The sequence below is a fragment of the Esox lucius genome, chromosome 3, assembly GCF_011004845.1.
Source record: "Esox lucius isolate fEsoLuc1 chromosome 3, fEsoLuc1.pri, whole genome shotgun sequence".
Lineage (NCBI taxonomy): Eukaryota > Metazoa > Chordata > Actinopteri > Esociformes > Esocidae > Esox > Esox lucius.
In genome coordinates this window covers 32,643,672-32,661,228 of record NC_047571.1, presented here as the reverse complement: position 1 = coordinate 32,661,228, position 17,557 = coordinate 32,643,672, and the positions used below count along the sequence as shown (strand labels likewise).

The window sequence follows — 17,557 nt, the reverse complement described above, 5'->3', positions numbered from 1 at the left end:
ATTTCTAAAACCATCGAAGCTTGTATTATATTTCAGGCAGTCAGCTGCTCATGTCTACACGTCGCATAATGAAGTGATCTGTAGCCTTCACCCCACCACACAAATACTATCCTGCTACCACCCTGTGATGATAAGATGATGATGATGATGATGTGTGGCGCGTGGAGCTTGCCGATTCGCGTCCACGTTTATTTTCCACTAGTTTTTCCTGCATAACTGCATTGTTAAGGGAACGATGGTACTGGGCTGCTTCGGTCTGTAAACGAGGTCCATTGTAGGGCTTCTGGTATAACTACTTGATCTTATCACGCTGAGGACGTCTGTTAAATAAGCTGCGCCGCCTCGTGCGAAGCCAGAATGTCGGTTCAGGGTCGTGCCCCAAATGGAACCCTGCCGGTTAAAGTCCACCCTAGATCAGGCCCATAGGGTTTTGCTGGATACGAGTGTGCTTCGTAGAGAACAGTGAGCCGTTTGCGATGAAGAGCAGCAGACAAATTGTGTATTACCCAAAAGCCTCCATCCTCCCCCTTGACCACGGCACTCAAGAGGCCAGATAACATCCCTGCTTTGATCTGCCCTTTAGTGCGACGCAAACGCTCGCAAAGTCTGACAAACACACACAAACGCATAATGCATACACGGAGACACACGGATGTGCGTTTTGGCTATATGCTTTGACTGAGTCAGTAGCGTTTTACTAGTAGTTTATTTGTAGCGGGGCATTTTTGACATAAACACTTGGACATGTAGTTTTTGCTAGATTATCGGAATCAACATGGAAGATTTAGAGCTTAGAGAATCCGTTTATTGTCAGTTATTGCAGAAAGGCGAGATCAGCACTGAGTGGTGAATGAAAACAATTACTTTTTGAAATTCTAAAAGTAATACAATAACAAAAATGTTTATACTTTTATTTGATCACACAGGGTTTTCCAGACAACCAAAGTAAGTGTACTTACACAAGCTACTCAGCTGGTCAGAAGTAACAAAAATCACTAATAAGTAATTATGTGAAAGTGTAGTAAACATGCCAAGTGGCAGTGGTAAGAATCAGAGCTGTGTAAGGTCTGATTCTGATTCTGGTCCACGGTCCTTGTCGGCAGCTTCGTTTCGAACAGTACATGTTGAGGAGAGGGAATCATAAGATACAGCAACGAAAGTATGTAAAACGCTACACCCTAAAATTATGCCAGGTGACTCTGAAAAGCAGTCCACAACCATTTGTTTAGAATAACTAAACTATAATATAACTAAGCATTAATTCATACTGAATATTCAAGAACACTTTTATATGACCACATTCTGACATGTTCAATAAATAAACATAATTGGCCATTAGTGGGGTCTAAAAGGTTTGATTGAACTTGACTTATATTGGCCCACACACACCATTTCTTGCATCTGTACATTTTGATTTATTTTGCTGTTAGTTCATCAACCTACAATATTCAGTCATTAAACTTCAAAATCAAAGCATAGTTATTTTCTAAACTGAAAGTCATCAAGTTGTTAAACTCTCTGGACAGCTAGGGGGAGCATCACTTCTCATAGTCTCTTACATTACAGAATATGATGGGAAATAATATAAGTTAAAAAGAACCACTTGGGACAAATAAAATGTGTACTCTAAACTTAACTTGTTCATGCATACAATGTTATTGGAACACAAACAGTACCAAGTTGACAAATGTTGCCATAATGCTTTTACTGGAAGAAAAATCCAAACAGAAGTCAACCACAAAATACACAAACATGAATATAAACACAATAGACTTTGCTACTAATGATATAAGAAAAGATGAGTGGTAGTTTGAAGCTAGCCAACAGTGAATATCTATTAATTATGATTGAAGAGAGATTTTTTACGTTTTTCAGTTATGTGTTTTTTGTCCCTTATTGACAACCCAAAAAGTTGGGTTGCTTGGTTATTTTGCAGAAATAGGTTTTAAACACATGAACAATAACAGAAGTATAAACATAAACATGATCTCTAATGATTTTTGGTTACATTAACTTATTTGAATGTGTGGGATCTGGTATTTGCATAGGGGGCATCTATTGTCTGTCCAGATGCAGATCAATGGGTTTTAGGACAGGATAGGAGAAGATACAACAGGGGGCAGTAAGGTCAGTTGGCCCCTTTGGGTAAACACTACAGTAAACATTATGGCAGGAAGGATAAGGTGGGGGAAGATAGCATTTGACTTGTGTGATAGAACAAAGGGAAAGGTGTTTGATTGACATGAGACAGATGGCAGCATCTTACCACACCCCTTTTTCCTATGTAATAAATACTGTCGAAATGATGTTTTTATTTAGAAACTATTCACTGTTACTTTATAACCTGCATACTTTCTCCTTGCAAGCAAGATTATAACTGTTTATTGCGCAATTGATTTCTCCTGTCTTACCTTCCATTTTCATACAACCATTTGGATTTTAGAAATTGCCATCACAGAGGTTCAACACACAGGCACCAAAAGGGTTCTGTTTGGAACCGAAAAGGGTTCTGTTTGGAACCGAAAAGGGTTCTGTCCGAAAACAGTTATTCATAGGGTGTGACATGTAAACGGACAGATGAAAAGTCTCATTCAAAAGCTTATAAAGAAGAAATACATGCACAGAATATGACACGCACATGGCCGAATCTTCTCCTTTTCTCTGTGAAAGAGATATTAATTCTCTGTGAAAGTTTTGAGGTAAGACAGGTCTGCAACCAATCTCTTTCTCTTAAGAGGCATTCAGCAGCAAAAGAAGTAGGTGAGAAACTGGTATCAGTGTTCCTAGAAATGTTCGCCATACTTTCAAAGTTTATTTTAGCAGGAAAACGTCATGCATTTAACCTTCACACCTCTGTTGTTCATAAAATAAGTTGTCTCAATATGTAGGACACGAAGTGTCACTTCACGGAGAAACCACTCATTTCTATAGAATCGCCCACATCGATCACCCACTATTAATATACATTTATTTCCATTACGTAATTTCTTATAACGTCTTGTCCTCTTGCCTTTCCATTAGATGTACAATAAATCACATTGTTCGTATTTCACATGACAATGTCCCATGTAACCTTTTTGGGGTGATTTATTTTTTATTCAAATTTTGTACGGGGGGGGGGGGGTTCTCTTTGCTGCCGAAGAGAGCAGAGCACCAGCCCAGGCGTGTCTCAACAAAGCAGGGAGCTGTGGCCTGTGGCACTAGGCCATGTGTGCCTTAGTGAGGACAGGGAGCAGTGTGAATCAAGGCCCTGGCCATTGTCCTGGTGCATCTGCACAATGTGAGTGATGATGCGCACAGAAAGATGTAGTAATGGACGTGGAGAAGCCAGGAGGGCGGTGGTGGAGATGGGGGCTCGTTGAAGGAGCAGTCTACTGTGATTAAATTGCCAGACTGCTGAATTGTTGTTGTCGTCCGCCCCCCCCCCCCACACACACACAACTGCTTCACTGAGGCACTTTAACCAAGGTTTAGAGAGGTGCATTGTGTGAAATATTTATTGTTTTGGATTAGGCAGTACAAATGCAGAGTCTGTGGAAGGTATTCAGAACCCCTTCTCTTTCTCCACATTTTGGTGGGACCTAATTTATAATTAATTAAAAAAAAAGAAAAAAAAGGTATATCTCCTTCAGGTTGATGGTGTGGGGTCTCAGGTTGTTCAGCAGCTGGCACAGCAACGCTCCGTTTCACAGAGTCTGCGCCAGGTAACGTTTTTTTTTGCCAATTTAATGAAAATAAAAAGCTGATTCAGTCCTTTTGCCATGACTCTCCCAACTGACCTCTGGTGCTTCCTGTCTCCATTGTTCACCTTTAAGATGTCTTTAGAACGTGACTGGAGTCCACCTATGGCAAATCAATTATTGATTGGACAAGATTTAGAAAGGAACACAACTGACTATAAAACGACCCACACTTCACAATGCATGTCAGAGCAAAAACCACCAAAACAAGGTACCGATCGTCACCTAGCTAACACCATCCCTACAGTGAACCAAGAAACTGGTAGTGGCATACCTGAGAAGGCTTGAATCAATCACTGCCAAAGTTGCACCTACAAAGTACTGAGTAAAGGGTCTGAATTGTTTTGTACAAAAGATATTTCAGTTTTCAACTTTCATAAATTGGCATGAAAATTCTTTCAAATATATTTTTGCTTTGTCCTGATAGGGTATTGCATGTAAATTATTGCCAAACTCATTTAATTGGATCAGTTATTAATGAAGTAATGTGGACAGGGTCTGAATACCTTCCAAATGCTGTGTGTGTGTGTGTGTGCGCGTGTGTGTGTGTGTGGTCAGTGGATTATACAGATGTGTGCTTCTAAGGATATCACAAATGTAGGGAAATTTGTCATTTTTCTATTTTAAAAAGTATTTCAAACACAAAGTATAAACACCCGCATGCATTTACATTTACTTGCAAACATTTAAAAACCACTCACCATAATTTATAGGTCTGCTTACAGATTTGAATGGCCATATACAGTGGGGAGAACAAGTATTTGATACACTGCCGATTCTGTAATTTATATCATATGTACTCTTCAACTGTGAGTGACGGAATCTAAAACAAAAATCCAGAATATCACATTGTATGATTTTTAAGTGATTAATTTACATTTTATTGCATGACATAAGTATTTGATACATCAGAAAAGCTGAACTTAATATTTGGTACAGAAACCTTTGTTTGCAATTACAGAGATCATACATTTCCTGTAGTTCTTGACCAGGTTTGCACACACTGCAGCAGGGATTTTGGCCCACTCCTCCATACAGACCTTCTCCAGATCCTTCAGGTTTTGGGGCTGTTGCTGGGCAATACGGACTTTCAGCTCCCTCCAAAGATTTTCTATTGGGTTCAGGTCTAGAGACTGGCTAGGCCACTCCAGGACCTTGAGATGCTTCTTACGGTGTCACTCCTTAGTTGCCCTGGCTGTGTGTTTCGGGTCGTTGTCATACTGGAAGACCCAGCCACGATCTTGCGATACATGGCCCCATCCATCCTCCCCTCAATACGGTGCAGTCGTCCTGTCACCTTTGCAGAAAAGCATCCCCAAAGAATGATGTTTCCACCTCCATGTTTCACGGTTGGGATGGTGTTCTTGGGGTTGTACTCATCCTTCTTCTTCCTCCAAACACGGCGAGTGGAGTTTAGACCAAACAGCTCAAATTTTGTCTCATCAGACCACATGACATTCTCCAATTCCTCCTCTGGATCATCCAGATGGTAATTGGCAAGCTTCAGATGGGCCTGGACATGCACTGGCTTGAGCAGGAGGACCTTGCCTGCGCTGCAGGATTTTAATCCATGATGGCGCAGTGTGTTACTAATTGTTTTCTTTCCCAGCTCTCTTCAGGGCATTGACTAGGTCCTGCCGTGTAGTTCTGGGCTGATCTCTCACCTTCCTCATGATCATTGATGCCCCACGAGGTGTGATCTTGCATGGAGCCCCAGACCGAGGGAGATTGACCGTCATCTTGAACTTCTTCCATTTTCTAATAATTGTTGCCTTCCCACCAAGCTGCACCAAGCTGCTTGCCTATTGTCCTGTAGTCCATCCCAGCCTTATGCAGGTCTACAATTTTGTCCCTGATGTCCTTACACAGCTCTCTGGTCTTGGCCATTGTGGAGAGGTTGGAGTCTGTTTGATTGAGTGTGTGGACAGGTATATTTTATACAGGTAACGTGTTCAAACAGGTGCAGTTAATACAGGTAATGAGTGGAGAACAGGAGGGCTTCTTAAAGAAAAACTAACAGGTCTGTGAGAGACGGAATTCTTACTGGTTGGTAAGTGATCAAATACTTTTGTCATGCAATAAAATATAAATTATTTAAAAATCATACAAAGTGATTTTCTGGATTTGTGTTTTAGATTCCGTCTCTCACAGTTGAAGTGTACCTATGATAAAAATCACAGACCTCTACATGCTTTGTAAGTAGGAACACCTACAAAATCGGCAGTGTATCAAATACTTGTCTGCCCCACTGTATATACTCAAATATAAACACTTATTTCTGGCTGTGTATTCGAATAGAAATAACTGTTGAATCACTCACGTTATGATTCATTGACACAGAGCTTGTCCCCTTCCTGTAAATCCTACAAGGAGAGAGTTCTCCTGGGGTAGAAATGAAAGGCGTCTCCTTGATGAACCGGTCAGATAAAACCGGGCATCGGTATCAGATCCCTTCTGCTTTGGCGCTGCTACTAGACTGCTTGGACTGGTACTTGGTGGCGTGGCCATCGACAGCCTGAACCGGGCGTCTTAAGCAGGGGGTTTTACTATTTAATTCTGATCTTTAGATATGCTCAGTGTAGGTTTTATTGCAGTGGCACATTAAACCATTTCCAGTGTAATTCTGCTCAACAGCCCTGGGCCTCTCCGAGAGGTTGTGAATGAATGTTCTGAATCTACTGTTGTATTTTCTTGTCCCAACTTCCTGCCACTGGTTATGAATGGATTTCCTGACAACCATCGAGTGTGAATGTTTGGTGAAAATGCTCTGACTCAAAAAGAGTCAACCCCCCCAGACCTTGATTTCAAAGCTGTTTTGTCACGATAAACTGTTTATTATATATATATATATATATATATATATATATATATATATACAGTATTTCACAAAAAGATTTATTTTTGTAAATATTTGATTATATCTTTTCATATGACAACACTGAAGAAATGACACTTTGCTACAATGTAAAGTAGTGAGTGTACAGCTTGTATAACAGTGTAAATTTGCTGTCCCCTCAAAATAACACGACACACGGCTATTAACGTCCAAATTGGGCCCAAAGTGTCCAGCACTGCCTTATCCCTCTTGGGCATGGAGTTCACCAGAGCTTCACAGGTTGCCACTGGAGTCCTTTTCCCCTCCTCCATGACGACATCACGGAGCTGGTGGATGTTAGAGACCTTGCGCTCCTCCACCTTCCGTTTAACACACTTGCTCCCCATTCACACCTGAGACCTTGTCTCACTAACGTGTCACATGACACTGGGGAGGGAAAATGGCTAATTGGGCCCAATTTGGACATCTTCACTTTGGGGTGTACACACATTTGTTGCCAGCTGTTTAGACATTAATGGCTGTGTGTTGAGTTATTTTGAGGGGACAGCACATTTACATTGTTATACAAGCTGTACACTCACTACTTTACATTGTAGCAAAGTTTCAGTTGCTATACATATTAAATTGAGAATATTCAAAAAAATTGGGAACGTTCTTCAAAAGTATATTCAATCAGGGATTTACTCCTGAGCTGGTCTTCTGGAGTCTGCTCTGATGCTCATGGCATGATGTACGAAACAGAACTGAGCTGTCTTTTGCCTCGCCCGTTGGGCTAATTAAATACTAATGGTTCATTTTGCTAACGCTATTTAGCATCAACGTGCAAATGTATTCACCTGACTCTCGCAAAGTCTTGACAAAGGCACATTTTTGACAAATTTATAATTGAAGTATCCTCTCATGCTCAAATGCAATATTTAGCATATGGGAATAAGATGTGAATACACACAACATGGGGTCACTGCATGAGGTGACTGCGAATGCCGGAAGGCATAATAATAAATCTCTTAGTGTGATGAATTAGAGTCTAACTGAAAATTGACAAGCCGTTCCTGTATTCATTAGCCATGTGCCTCTGTTCCCAGTTTCTGTGCCTGAAGAACATCCGGACCTTCCTGACCTCCTGCTGTGACACGTTTGGGATGAAGAAGACAGACCTGTTCGAGGCCTTTGACTTGTTTGATGTCCGGGACTTTGGAAAGGTACAAACTACATAGCGTATCTCGCCTGACTCCACTCTGTAGAGTCACATGCAGCATTATACTCAGCAACACAGATATTATACACTCAGATCTAGAAAGAGTGTGTGTGTGTGTGTGTATGTGTGCGAGCGTATGAAAATGCATCTGGGTGCATGTCTATTTGTGTGTTTTTGTGTATGTGTCTGAGTAAGCCAGTTCACTATCTGTGCCACTTAGATCAATCCCCTAATCAGCAGTGTTACACACCAGGCTCTTTCTGGGGCAACAGAGCAGTCTGAGGTGACAGGCAATCCAGCTGTGTTTTAAGGGGTCCTGTCTGTTGTCTGGCTGTCTGGGTGGCTGGCCCTCTGCATCTCTGGGGAGGCCTCTGGGCTCTGTCTCAAGGTCATGGAGGATCAATATGGTCTCATTGATGGGTCCCACTTTTTCGCATATACCAGTTTTACTTACTCAAACATGTTCTGAGGGCAGAAAGAAATTGAGTGGTTCAGGTGAACACCAAATCAAGATTGAGAGGAGGCGGTGCTCATGAACATTTCAAGCTGGATCAAAAGAGCAAGTGAATGTTATCTCAACCAAAAATTCACCACTGAAAATTAGCGTAATCAAGTCATTTAGCATATACTTCATTATAACAGGACAGGCAAACTTACTCTTTTACAGACATTAGCAGAATTGCACACTTCTTGATGTAATTTGAACACAAGCACTTTTTATTTACTAGCATTAGATAATGCCTTGTTCTCTGGAAATACAGTATGTATTAATTGACATCAAAGCCATATCCCACACTAACGTGTGTCAACAGAATAATCAAGATGGCTGACAATTACTAGAATGTTAAAGAACAGCAATGAATAAAAAATTTTTTTACTAACAGTGAATATACATTAAAACAAACTAATTTGTTGGTCCGTTAGTCAGATGCTGTTCCTCATTTTAGGACTCTGTGGTACAGAGCGGTTCTCCCTCAAAAAGACAGCTATTGAGTTTTCCTTAGAGAGGTCTTCGAAACCTTGAATGACCGTGTCAAATTTGGGGAATTGGCTCTCTCTAATGCTTTTATGTTTTGGACATGTTGTCAGGAAATGCATCTCTGTGTCAGGTCCTTGTGGTGGTAATGTGATTACACAGCCTTTCCTCCAGAGATGGAGAGATGTCTGTCCCCTCTGTAACTGGTCAAGGATTGTCAGAGGTTTTGATCAATAATCATGGCCATATAGTTTTTCCTGTCGCCGTAGGAGACAGACATATCACAAGGCCATGCTCACAGACTGACATATCACAAGGCCATGCTCACTGATTGACATATCACAAGGCCATGCTCACAGACAGACATATCACAAGGCCATGCTCACAGACAGACATATCACAAGGCCATGCTCACAGACAGACATATCACAAGGCCATGTTCACTGATTGACATATCACAAGGCCATGCTCACAGACAGATATCACAAGGCCATGCTCACAGACAGACATATCACAAGGCCATGCTCACAGACAGACATATCACAAGGCCATGTTCACTGATTGACATATCACAAGGCCATGCTCACAGACTGACATATCACAAGGCCATGCTCACAGACAGACATATCACAAGGCCATGTTCACTGATTGACATATCACAAGGCCATGCTCACAGACAGATATCACAAGGCCATGCTCACAGACAGACATATCACAAGGCCATGCTCACAGACAGACATATCACAAGGCCATGTTCACTGATTGACATATCACAAGGCCATGCTCACAGACTGACATCACAAGGCCATGCTCACCGACTGACATATCACAAGGCCATGCTCACACACTGACATATCATAAGGCCATGCTCACACACTGACATATCACAAGGCCATGCTCACAGACTGACATATCACAAGGCCATGCTCACAGACTGGCATATCACAAGGCCATGCTCACAGACTGGCATATCACAAGGCCATGCTCACAGACTGGCATATCACAAGGCCATGCTCACAGACTGGCATATCACAAGGCCATGCTCACAGACTGGCATATCACAAGGCCATGCTCACAGACTGGCATATCACAAGGCCATGCTCACAGACTGGCATATCACAAGGCCATGCTCACAGACTATTTACAGTGTCAATGTTTTTCTTCATTTCGGAATATTTGGAGTGAAACAGGTAAGGTATTCTGTATGTAAACTCAGTTTGGAGCAAGGTTGCATTTCAATTTGCTCAGATCGTTGTGTTGATCCATCCCAGTTTGTCAGGCCCTCTCATGTAAGGCCTTGCTTTTGCATTGCTAAAGCCAGCTGAAGACTAAAAACCAAAAACCTAATCACTATATACCAAGGATATGTCTCCAACACAGATGTGTGTGCAAACTTACTAACTGCATATCACAAATCATAAACCGCATCGTGTTGAAGCAAAATTGACTGGCGGTTGCTCTACAACCTCTCCCCTCCCCTCCTCCCCCAGAACCCTCTCCCTCCTCCCCTTGAACAACTTCACCTTGACCACAAACTTGGCTTGCATCTGTGTTAAGTATGTGTGAAAACTCACACACACAGACACACAGACACACAGACACACACACACACAGACAGACAGAGAGCTACAGAAGACGTGCAGATCTGATCAGATTAACTCTGAGGGAAGGAAGGTGCTATAGTTATTATTTACAGCACGTCAAACTGTTGCTCTGTAATTCTGCTGCTTGGCGGTTTTCTAAGAGCATATGTGGTTCCTGAGTCACAGCAAGGGGTTATTCACATGTTAATTCCAAAATCCTTGGAGCCTCAACAACATTACTGCTGAGATAACTGACCGGTTTACCTCACCATTATGATAGACACGTCCTGGCAGCTGGAATCGTCAGGTATCGTCTTGATCTGCAACACAGCCAGGAGGACTTTGGACAGTGGCAGCGACAAGTCTTTAGAGCCTGGTTCCTCGGGAGGTGTGGGCCAAGACCTCATGTCCTCCTAAGTTTAAACGGAGCAGGAGACAAAGAACATTTAGAGAGTGCATTTCTTAGGTTTACAAGGATTTAGAGTGGAGAAGGAGAACTGAGCCTACTCCCCCCGACACATTAATATAGCAGCGTAAGACCTTGGGACAAGGGGGTCCAGTGACACTTTGGCCCAATCCAGTGGAGGCCCCGGACTGGGCCCAACAGGAACCCACATGGCCAAGCATCAACCCAAGGGACCCCCACCAACCGCAACCACCCTGAAATGAGAGAGGAGTATTGCCAGCAGAGTACAGCCCAATTGCATAATGAGCACAACGGAGAGACAACAACAAGCCAGTGACTCCACTCTCAAATGGCAATGGAGGGCATCCCAGTGGCTACACACACACACACACACACACCACATATAACCCATTGTGACACACCTAGATATGTATGCCGTTTTCTTTCAGATTGAAACAATGATACCTGAGGTCCTTCCAGTAGGAAGGGCTGGCTCAGGGAAAAGCAGTACAGAACCCATATTGAACCTGATTTCTTTCTCACTTCTCCTCACTTCTATACTCTCCTCTTGCAGTTTCGGTTTCAGAAGCCATTAATATGTTCACACAGTTCCTTAAAAAGTTAGCACCATCTGAGCAGGCACAGGCACCTGTCACAATTAACCCCTGACAAGCACTGTCACAGTTGACCCCTCACAGGTACTGTCACCTGTCACAGTTAACCCCTCACAGGCACTGTCACCTGTCACAGTTAACCCCTCACAGGCACTGTCCCCTGTCACAGTTAACCCCTCACAGGCACTGTCCCCTGTCACAGTTGACCCCTCACAGGCACTGTCACCTGTCACAGTTAACCCCTCACAGGCACTTTCACCTGTCACAGTTAACCCCTCACAGGCACTGTCACCTGTCACAGTTAACCCCTCACAGGCACTGTCACCTGTCACAGTTAACCCCTCACACACACTGTCACATTTAACCCCTCACAGGCACTGTCCCCTGTCACAGTTAACCCCTCACACGCACTGTCACATTTAACCCCTCAAACGCACTGTCACAGTTAACCCCTCACAGGCACTGTCACAGTTAACCCCTCACAGGCACTGTCACCTGTCAAAGTTAACCCCTCACAGGCACTGTCACCTGTCACAGTTAACCCCTCACAGGCACTGTCACCTGTCACAGTTAACCCCTCACAGGCACTGTCACCTGTCAAAGTTAACCCCTCACAGGCACTGTCACCTGTCAAAGTTAACCCCTCACAGGCACTGTCACCTGTCAAAGTTAACCCCTCACAGGCACTACACTCCCTGCAGCCCAGTTGCATTGAGGGTAATGGGGGTGGCACAGCGTGTGTTCAGAACCCCATCCTGGTGCAGAATCATTGAAAGAGCGACACAGAAGCAGAGGGTCTAGCTGTCTGTCATGTGATGCTGGGGGACGGACCTTTCCAGGAGGTCCTTTACACGATGTACCACAGTATTTGCCTGGGTTGTGTTATTTCGCAATTGCTTATACCTAAAAATGTCATGTTCCTGCTTTTATTGTGTGTTGTTTTGTTCATCTGCACTTCCTGTTTTATTTTGACATCATTAGTCGCTCTTATCCCAGGTCACTCGTCTTCCTCCCATCGTTTGCTTTCCCGCCTGTTTGATTACTGTCCCCGCCCCTAATGTGTTTCACCTGTTTGTTTTCAGCTTCCCCATTCATAAATACTCACCAGTCCCACTTCCCAGTGCCAGATTGTAGTTGTACTTATGTCACTCTCTCCAGCGGTTTCCTCCAGTGTTTGTTGTCCCGTGTTACTAGACCTCTTGCTTCGGTTCTCGACTACGATTTTTTGCCTGCCGTGTTTGTAACTCTGCCTGCATTTTGTTCTTGGAACAATAAAGACTGTTACTTGTGACACCCCTCTGAGTTGTGCATTTGAGTCCGCCATTGTACCCTGTCAAAAAAGTGTCGAAAATTGCTATTATTCCCCACAAACTTTGCTTTTGTGGCCAGGACTGAAATCTAATAGCCATTTTCGGTACTTTTGAGGCATAAGCAATTAGGAAATAACACTCACTACCTAGGAAAAAAATGAATAAAATGTGTTACATGGTGATATCAGTCAGGGAAAAACTTTCCGCCAAGACCATCTTTTGTGCCTTGCCATTCAAACGTGTCTTAGACATCATGCAGCCAGGATCAGTGGGACAGTCCCCTTTTACAAAGGCTTGTGACTTTTCCCCAGCAGTAGGTTTTTAGTCATTATTTCCCCAGGCACAAACACATTCTCATTTGCCACAGAAGAACAGTGTTTCGTTCCTGGTTGCAACCAGGGTCCAAACCAGCAACCTTTTGCATACTGGCCCAATGTGCTGACCACAAGGCTACACTGCCACATCGCAGCTGCCTTTATATCCATACATCAGTATATCCCTAATTCCTTCTTGAACCCACTGGTTTAAACTTCAATCCAGCATATTGTCATTACAATTATTAAATATTGTATGTTCTATTTAAGAAATGGGAATGATGTCTTGAGAATGTTCTGGAAACATAAGTAAGGAGAACATGTTTAATCCCAGACTGACTATACTGTAATCCGGTGTGGCCGAATTGACTGCCCAGACTGGGCTTTAGGCCACTATTCGAGTGTCTGCATATGTGTGTGTGTGTGTGTGTGTGTGTGGCCACAGGCTGCAGGCATCTGCATATCCAGTCACTGTCCTCTTGACTGAGATTCATTTCTGTAATGTTTTATGTCATGAATATCTTTCTAATTTCCCTAGATTGTATTTCTAATTTATTACGAGTGTCCAAGCGAACGTGAGAAGTCATCTTCCCTCACGTAATTCACTTACCTTTACACCCTCGCAGTAAATCTCCAAGTCAAGCTCAAATTGCACAACACACCAAGGGTTATGCTTTTGCCGTGTGAAGGACTGGCTGTACCCAAGCTAAGATCTTCTGTCAGAAAGATGATGCAAACTCGGAAGTTCTTCAAACCAGGTTCATTCCAAGTTGTTTTTTAACTGGCTGGTATAATGGGAAATATTCGAAAATAGCTGGAAAACAATAATTGTATCTGCATTATTAAACAACGTTGGATCACAGGTATTTTAGAAACACTTTGGCAGTCATTAGACATTATCACCGTGACATTTGGCACTGATGAATGAACGCCTGTGCAGTGTTAAATCAGGTGACTCAGGTACTGCACGGGAGTCTTTATTTGTAGGGAGTTTTCCACACCATGACTATACTTTAGTGAGTGACAAGCTGAGGAAAGTGACAAGCCATATGTTTCCATTCATTGCAAGCAGTGAGTAATCGTTTTTGACCTACGCTAACTACTCCCAAACTCCTACAATGAACTCCGTATTCCCTGTGAAGCTGTCACAGCTGAAACGTTGGAATCACTACAGGACGATGGCTATTGCAGCTCAAACACTAACATTAGCAGAGGAAGAAGGCTTACATAGGTAGAACATTAACGTTAGTAGAGGACACAGGTTAGCATTGCTGAAACATTAATTAACATTAGTACAGAAAGTTGGCTATCACAGCTTGTCACAGTCACATAACAATTTGTACAGGAAGAATATTATTATACCTGAAACGTTAACATGAGTACAGAAAGAAAGCTAACATATGTAGAATATTAAGATACTGAAAGTAGAAGATGAGGGCTACCATTGCTGAAACATTAACAAAGTACAGGATGAAGGCTATAACAGCGGAAACAATGACATCAGGACAGGATGAAGGCTATAACATCTGAAACACTGACATCAGTACAGGATGAAGGCTATAACAGCTGAAACACTGACATCAGTACAGGATGAAGGCTATAACAGCTGAAACACTGACATCAGTACAGGATGAAGGCTATAACAGCTGAAACACTGACATCAATACAGGATGAAGGCTATAACAGCTGAAACACTGACATCAGTATAGGATGAAGGCTATAACAGCTGAAACACTGACATCAGTACAGGATGAAGGCTATAACAGCTGAAACACTGACATCAGTACAGGATAAGGGCTATAACAGCTGAAACACTGACATCAGTACAGGATGAAGGCTATAACAGCTGAAACACTGACATCAGTACAGGATGAAGGCTATAACAGCTGAAACACTGACATCAGTACAGGATGAAGGCTATAACAGCTGAAACACTGACATCAGTACAGGATGAAGGCTATAACAGCTGAAACACTGACATCAGTACAGGATGAAGGCTATAACAGCTGAAACACTGACATCAGTACAGGATGAAGGCTATAACAGCTGAAACACTGACATCAGTACAGGATGAAGGCTGTAACAGCTGAAACACTGACATCAGTACAGGATGAAGGCTATAACAGCTGAAACACTGACATCAGTACAGGATGAAGGCTGTAACAGCTGAAACACTGACATCAGTACAGGATGAAGGCTACAACAGCAGAAACAAAATAACATCAATACCTGAAGAAAACTACCACAGCTGAAAAAAGTACATCAGCAGTGGATGAAGGTTTTTCTTTACTGAAACATTGACATTTGTAGAGGAAAAGTGCTATCACAGCTTAAACACACCCTGGTATGAGAAGAAGGCTATCGTCAGTACAGCAGGAAGGCTATCATAGCCGACACATTTTTGTAGAATGACAAGATGGATATGTTTTTTTGAATTTGAACATGCATGTTTTACTATTTTAAAATGAACAACGAAATGCAGCAGGCAAGTTAAAAGTGTTTCCTGGAGTCAACGGATTTATTGATCTCGTTGTCACTCTCTGAAACTCACCCTCTGTATTTGGTCAGCAACACGTGACATTGGAATGCCCTCTGAGCAGTTTGGTAGGGGTGCGTGGTTGATTGAAAATTATTTTTACAGTTGCTTTTAGTTTTTGGCAGGCGGTGGGTGCGTGAATTGTTATCTTTCCTGTGAGACAAGTTGTCTGTGTGATTATACACATGACTGTATGTGTGTGTGTGTGATTTAACGGCTTGGACACCACTCTGGTTTAGTTTTTCTTTGAGAAGATTTATTCTTATCTAGAGATGAATGATAGTATGTGCGTATAACATATGTCACCACATGCAGCACATTGCCTTCTTACTGTAACCCCAACCCTTAGCCTGGTTTCACTTCTTGGTATCTTGAAAAGGGATCAAATGGAATACTTTCTTGGGTTAAATAGTTGCACAGAACATTTTCCACTTTAGTATTTTCCTGAACACATTTCGTAACTCTTTGTGCAGCAGACTGTATATTATGTACATTCGTTTTGATGAGAAGTGCTTAAGCTCAGTGAATTTGGTTATGGCAGCGAAATACCAACAGGGCCTCAGATTTTCTAAACCCATTTTTAGTCAGCACTAAGACCCTCAGGAACAACCGATATCTAATGATAAGCTTAAAAAAATATAGAAATGCATGTCTCGCTGATAGTGTGGACTCAGATGTCACAAAATACGCCAACATACCAATCCTGTTCAAATGAAAGTCTTCCTGGTTTCCCATTATCTTTTTGCCTGGGTTTAGCTCCTTGTATATTTGGAATGGAAGCTGACTTATTATAGAAAATGTTATTTTTAGTATATGACCAAAACATTTTGTATTTCTTTTGCTGTGTTCGTCGAGTTGACCCATCCAGGACAGTAATGTAGCATTGATGCAATGTTGTTTTGTCAAGTATTGTGATTTTACTGTCATGTTATGGTATGACCTGTTATCGCCACTGTCATGTTATGGTCACAGACACTGACTGGCAAGTTTGGAACATAGATATTTGAGGATCAAAGTCTGTGTAAAATCTAGAGGACAGCTTTACGAAAACCAAACCACGGGATGTAGACACACCACAATGTTGTTTGTAGATCTTGTCATGAAGAAATTAAGTAGGTTGTGTAGATCTTGTCATGAAGAAATTAAGTAGGTTGTGTAGATCTTTTCATGAAGAAATATCGTCCTTGATCTACCTCTAATCTTGTTTCTCTCTCCTCTCTTTGTCTCCCCCTCTCTCCTCTCTTTGTCTCCCCCTCTCTCCTCTCTTTGTCTCCCCCTCTTTCCTTACTCTTTGTCACTGTCTCCCCCCTGTCTCTCTCTATCCATATCTCTGTCTCTGTAAATGGGTACACAGATGTAACCACATATAGGATCTTCATTTTAGCCAGTTCGCTACAGCAAAAAGAAATCCTGCCACAACAGGAAATGTGACTTATTGTTGTTATTGTAGCACGATATATGGTATTTTATTGTTTGTATCACAGAGGGTTGAAAATATGGCCTGCAAACATTTAAGATTGCAATCAAAAAGAGGATGCATGTAAAGGGGCAATCTGCATTTTGAACATCTGTGTTACTCTGACATTTGTTTATTTGGGGCTGGATCTTTTTTAAAACTCTCAATGCTATGATTGCAAGGGCTGACAATTTGATATGAAAATGATTGTTTTAACATTGTTTTTAAGCTGTTGTTTCCAATATATTTTTTTAACCTTTATTTTTGCAGCCAAATTTAAAGATGCTGATATTTCAGGTGTTAATGGGGGACAACAGTTGAACCACGCTCATAATACAAATGCATAGATTATATTCTTCAGGAATCAGTGGGTGTAGATACATAAAATATTTGTCCATACCAATTACAGATTGCCTGTTTAAAGATGAGATATTTAAAGAAACAGACACCGGGGTAGAGGGAAAACCACAGCAGACACTTATACAGGAAACTAACAGAGATCTGTGACAGTACAGCTGCTTTTATGCACAAGCTCAACGCTAAGAAGTCTATTTTCAGAATAGACACCTTCCTGAAAACTAGGTAAAA

The 17,557-nt window shown here is 42.1% G+C and overlaps 1 protein-coding gene across 2 annotated transcripts in view; it reads left to right on the top strand.

Moving 5' to 3' along the window:
- The window catches only part of vav3b (vav 3 guanine nucleotide exchange factor b), a 67,286-nt gene that overhangs the window by 668 nt on the left and 49,061 nt on the right, over positions 1-17,557 (top strand). For both annotated transcript variants that reach the window (XM_029118846.2, XM_029118845.2), the window contains exon 2: positions 7,662-7,778. In XM_029118846.2, coding sequence (XP_028974679.2) covers positions 7,662-7,778 — 117 coding nt within the window. The remainder of the gene's footprint in view (positions 1-7,661; positions 7,779-17,557) is intronic.